The following is a 3984-nucleotide window of genomic DNA, read 5'->3' as shown; positions in this document are numbered from 1 at the left end:
GCCATTGAATGCACACAGATGGTTAATTGTCTCACTGTGAATGTGTTTATGGGATCTCTGCAGATCTAATTTTGGGCCTGCCTAGGTGTACACTCCCTGGTCCACCTGCACTCTTTTGACATTTGAGGACACATATGGCATTTACCTTTACAACACGCAAATGCTTCCTATTTTTTTCTTTCTCTCGCTTTTCAAACCAGGCATTCAGCGCTCGCGGTCTCCAGCAGCTCAGACAAAACCTCCTCTACGCTAAAAGGATGATTAATTCAAAACTAGCAGATAACCGCTACTCCCCGCGTTATACTGTGACAGTGGAATAACATGCAGACCCCTCATTATTGCTTTGAGGGTGAAATACACTAAATTACTCTGCTTTGTGTATGGTGGGTCACAGTGGCAGATAAAAGCTTTTGTGATGGATAATAGGCGTTGAAAGCTACAGCCTGAAACCAGACAGCAATAGCAAAAAGTGGTTGTCAAATAGTGACAGATTTGTGGCAGCGATGCGGTGACTTAAGCTGGGTTTAAAGAACAACTGAGAAATAATGGCCGTGACTTAAAACTGCACAGCGTCCAAAGTGAAACCTCAGGAATGCAAAAACAGGTTCTTACCAGCTATGATGGGAGCCAGGCGGAAGATATCCGAGAGGCGGCTATTCACTGGTTCATATGGAGAGTATTCCAGCAAATCGTTACCTGCATGGCAAAAAGCAAACGTGTGTGTTTGTGTGTAAATGCTGTCTTCTCTAACAGCATAATATCAGATGCATAAATTTGGATTTATTATGATCAAATGGGATTAATCCCAGTTTGATGCAGTGTGAGAACAAGGTTTATCTTGGCGTGTGTCTCACTGTGATATTACAGATACAAAAAATGTTCCCTTCTTGAAGTCATAAACAGATATGTAGACTGATAAACTTTGATGATGATGAGTTCAGACATAACCTCAAGTCAAGTAGCTCACCCAGGTACAGGTCTGAGGTACAGATTTGTCTCTACTCTGCAGGTTCTTGACATTTGTGATAAACTTATAAAAACTGAAGTATTATTGCAGTATATAACCTTGCAAATTTGTTCCACCTTTACCAACGCATGAGTGGTAACTGTCCAGCAGTATGTAATATCATAGAACAACAGGAGGCGTTCAGCCTACTTTGTAATCACTATACTTTAAATACTTTATATTTCTGTGCCTTTAAGTATAAATCTACATGAGTACATTCATAAGTTCAGGACTAACATGTAGTGATGCTTTTACTTGAGTAATCTTTATTAATGCTCAGTCCTCTACTATAAATGCACATGAATTACCCTGTAAACTCTGATATATGCTCCAAAATATCCGCAAACAGTTCTTCTCCTTTTTCATGCCTCTTCGGCATCGACAGTTGTAAAGGGGGCTTTGCTTCATGGCATCTATAGCGCTGCGGCACTCGCCCTGCGCCTCGGCACCGTGGACCGCGCTGAAGTTGCTCTCCCTCCCCGCCACACACTGCCTCATTGTCCGGTACTTGGTGCTGCAGGAGTACTCCTTTAGACATTGTTCACTGGCCTTTACGCAGTCCAGTCGGACGGCTCGGGATGCCGAGCCGCTGTCACCCTTCAGGGTGAACACAGAATCTGGGAGTAAGAAACAAGAGTGAGTGAGAATGATTTGTGTAGTCCGTGTAAACTACTTTACTGACACTGCATTACGCACAGTTTAGACATCTGTCAGCACACACTGCTTAATTGGAGAGCACTTTTGTTGTTGTGGTGCTGTTTCCTACACAACGCACATAGGCTACACATTACTGCTGACACGCAAATATGCAGCGAGCACCAGAAAAGCTATGAACCCCGGAGGCTCACAACCGTGTCCCAGCAAGCAGAACAAATCAGTTCAATGAACTTCTCCTTTGCCGCTTGGCGAAGGACGCTCCTTGTTCACCACCACCCTTCTGTTGCTTGAATTTATTCATATGAACTGCAAAGGAGCACGCGCCGTTTCAAAACGCATGTTTATGTATAAATTATAGGAATTCAACAGATGAATGTGGCACTTACCCAGAAAGGACAGTGTAATGACAAAAGTTGTTAAAATCATTGCGCTTTTGAAAATGTTCTTTTTTTAACGAGGTGTTTCCGAGATTAAAAGAAAATGACACGAGAACTTGTCAAACTGATCCACTTGTCCTCTGGTTGCACATTGTGCGAGAGAAAAAGACGAAGCATCCTGTAGATCGAACAATGAGAATCCCAGCTCTCCACCGGAGTCCGGCGGCTAAAACCAAACCGTGCGAACCTGCCGGACTTTAGGACGACACAAAAAGCGAGTGAGACGTAAAGAAGCGCGCTGATGGGCCATCTCCACTTCACCCTGCACGCGTCAACTCCTGTTTGTCTGCGGGGGTGATTAGTCCGACGCAGTCCTGCAGGTTGGATGAGGAAAACTTTGCAAACAGAACCTCTGGAAATCACATTACAAAACCCTAAAAGCAATCAGTCCAACTTGAAAAATGGATTATTTTATCTTGAGCAGTCCATCACTACCTGGAATGGAATGAAAGTGTTTGTTTTTTAATTTATTTATTATTTTACATCCAGTTAAACGAAAAAAAGGGGAAAAATACTCCGTTTAGATGAAAAGACTTTAAAGCGTAAAACCTAAAATAACGCGGTTTGATCTGGACTGTCCTCCACTCTAATGGAAAAAAACGCAGAAGCTGGAGATGCAGCGTGCGAGGGCGTGACGTCATGCAGCTGCGCGCCCAATAACCTTAATAAAGCCATTAAGAGCCTCCATTTACATCAAGCTGTTAAGGCAGTCGCAACAAATGGTTTGCCAGCGGCGAGCAGGTTACACGTGTAAAAGACGTGTAAGAGCGATTCCAGCTGAATGGAGCTCACTTATTAACCTCGAGGAAGATCAACATTTATAATAGCTTATTATATATTTATGTAACCCGCAGGCCACCAAAACCGTGACACCAAAACCGAATAGGTTTGACATAAATCTCTAAAATTGAAATAAAAACGGCTAAATTGTGACGATTTTTAAGCGTCTGGATCTCAATGAAGGAAGTCTTCATTGCCACCCTGCCTCAGTTCTTCAGTATGTTTAGAAACCCCAAGTTTATGCTCTTCGGTTTTGAGGGAGTGAGGAGTCTTATTCTTTTACTGTTAAGAGCAAAGTTTCAAAGTATTTCAATCCCTCAACTTAAACAGCACCAAGGGTGGAAGTGGAATTAAGCAGAAAAAAGAAAAGAAAATCACATTGCTTCTTTATCTGAAATTGCCGTTACTGTATAAATTGTGATAACTGCTGACAAAACTTTTTCTATCAAAGTTTGCTTTTGTGCACTGAAAAATCCCCCCAATCAGATTTCGAGAATGGGTAAAAAATAACATGGTTGTGCTCAAGAGTTTACTTGCAGATTTTTTTTCTCCCACAAATTCTGCCCCTAAAATGGCAGTTATATTAAACACTGAATTAAAATGTTATGTAGGAAATATGGTGTGTATAGGACATCTGAAATCGTACCATGCTTAAAGGCGTTTCTACAGAAAATCAAAGAAGAACTCATCTTGGAAGTATGCCCACCTCTGCTATCATCAGAAGAAATACAACATTAACCCTAAAGGGGTGGAAGAAAATTCTAAGAGTCTGAGTTTACAGAGCAAATGCCATTTTCCCAGTGAAAGTCATATACTGATAGCTTAAAAATATTTGTATAACAAGTTATTCAGCTATCAAAAATCACTTGGAGTCCAGAACACCCTTCATTTAGTTTTTACCCTCTTTATTCTCTTTAATTTACATTAGGTCGATCTGCTGCTCCTGATTAAAATAAATGTGTAAATTGTGTTCACATTAGCTAAAGAATAAGAAGAGAAGTGCAGTTATGCCATCTTCACAGGATTATTTATCTAGTAGAAAATGCAGAACAGCAAAGAGACATTTAACTGCCTCTTAGAGAGCTGTGAGTTTTGATATTTCAC

General features: G+C 41.2%; 1 protein-coding gene across 1 annotated transcript in view; it reads right to left on the bottom strand.

Moving 5' to 3' along the window:
• Window positions 1-2516, bottom strand: part of gfra1b (gdnf family receptor alpha 1b) — a 24766-nt gene extending 22250 nt beyond the window's left edge. The window contains exons 1-3 of the mRNA XM_005747379.1: window positions 2050-2516; window positions 1315-1623; window positions 613-696 (exon numbers count right to left, since the gene is read on the bottom strand). Coding sequence (XP_005747436.1) covers window positions 613-696; window positions 1315-1623; window positions 2050-2089 — 433 coding nt within the window. The 5' untranslated portion in view covers window positions 2090-2516. The remainder of the gene's footprint in view (window positions 1-612; window positions 697-1314; window positions 1624-2049) is intronic.
• Window positions 2517-3984: the final 1468 nt, after the last annotated feature.

This window comes from Pundamilia nyererei, unplaced genomic scaffold (assembly GCF_000239375.1).
Source record: "Pundamilia nyererei isolate P.nyererei 1_Seehausen unplaced genomic scaffold, PunNye1.0 scaffold00196, whole genome shotgun sequence".
NCBI classification, from domain to species: domain Eukaryota; kingdom Metazoa; phylum Chordata; class Actinopteri; order Cichliformes; family Cichlidae; genus Pundamilia; species Pundamilia nyererei.
This window is presented reverse-complemented; position numbering and strand designations above follow the sequence as displayed.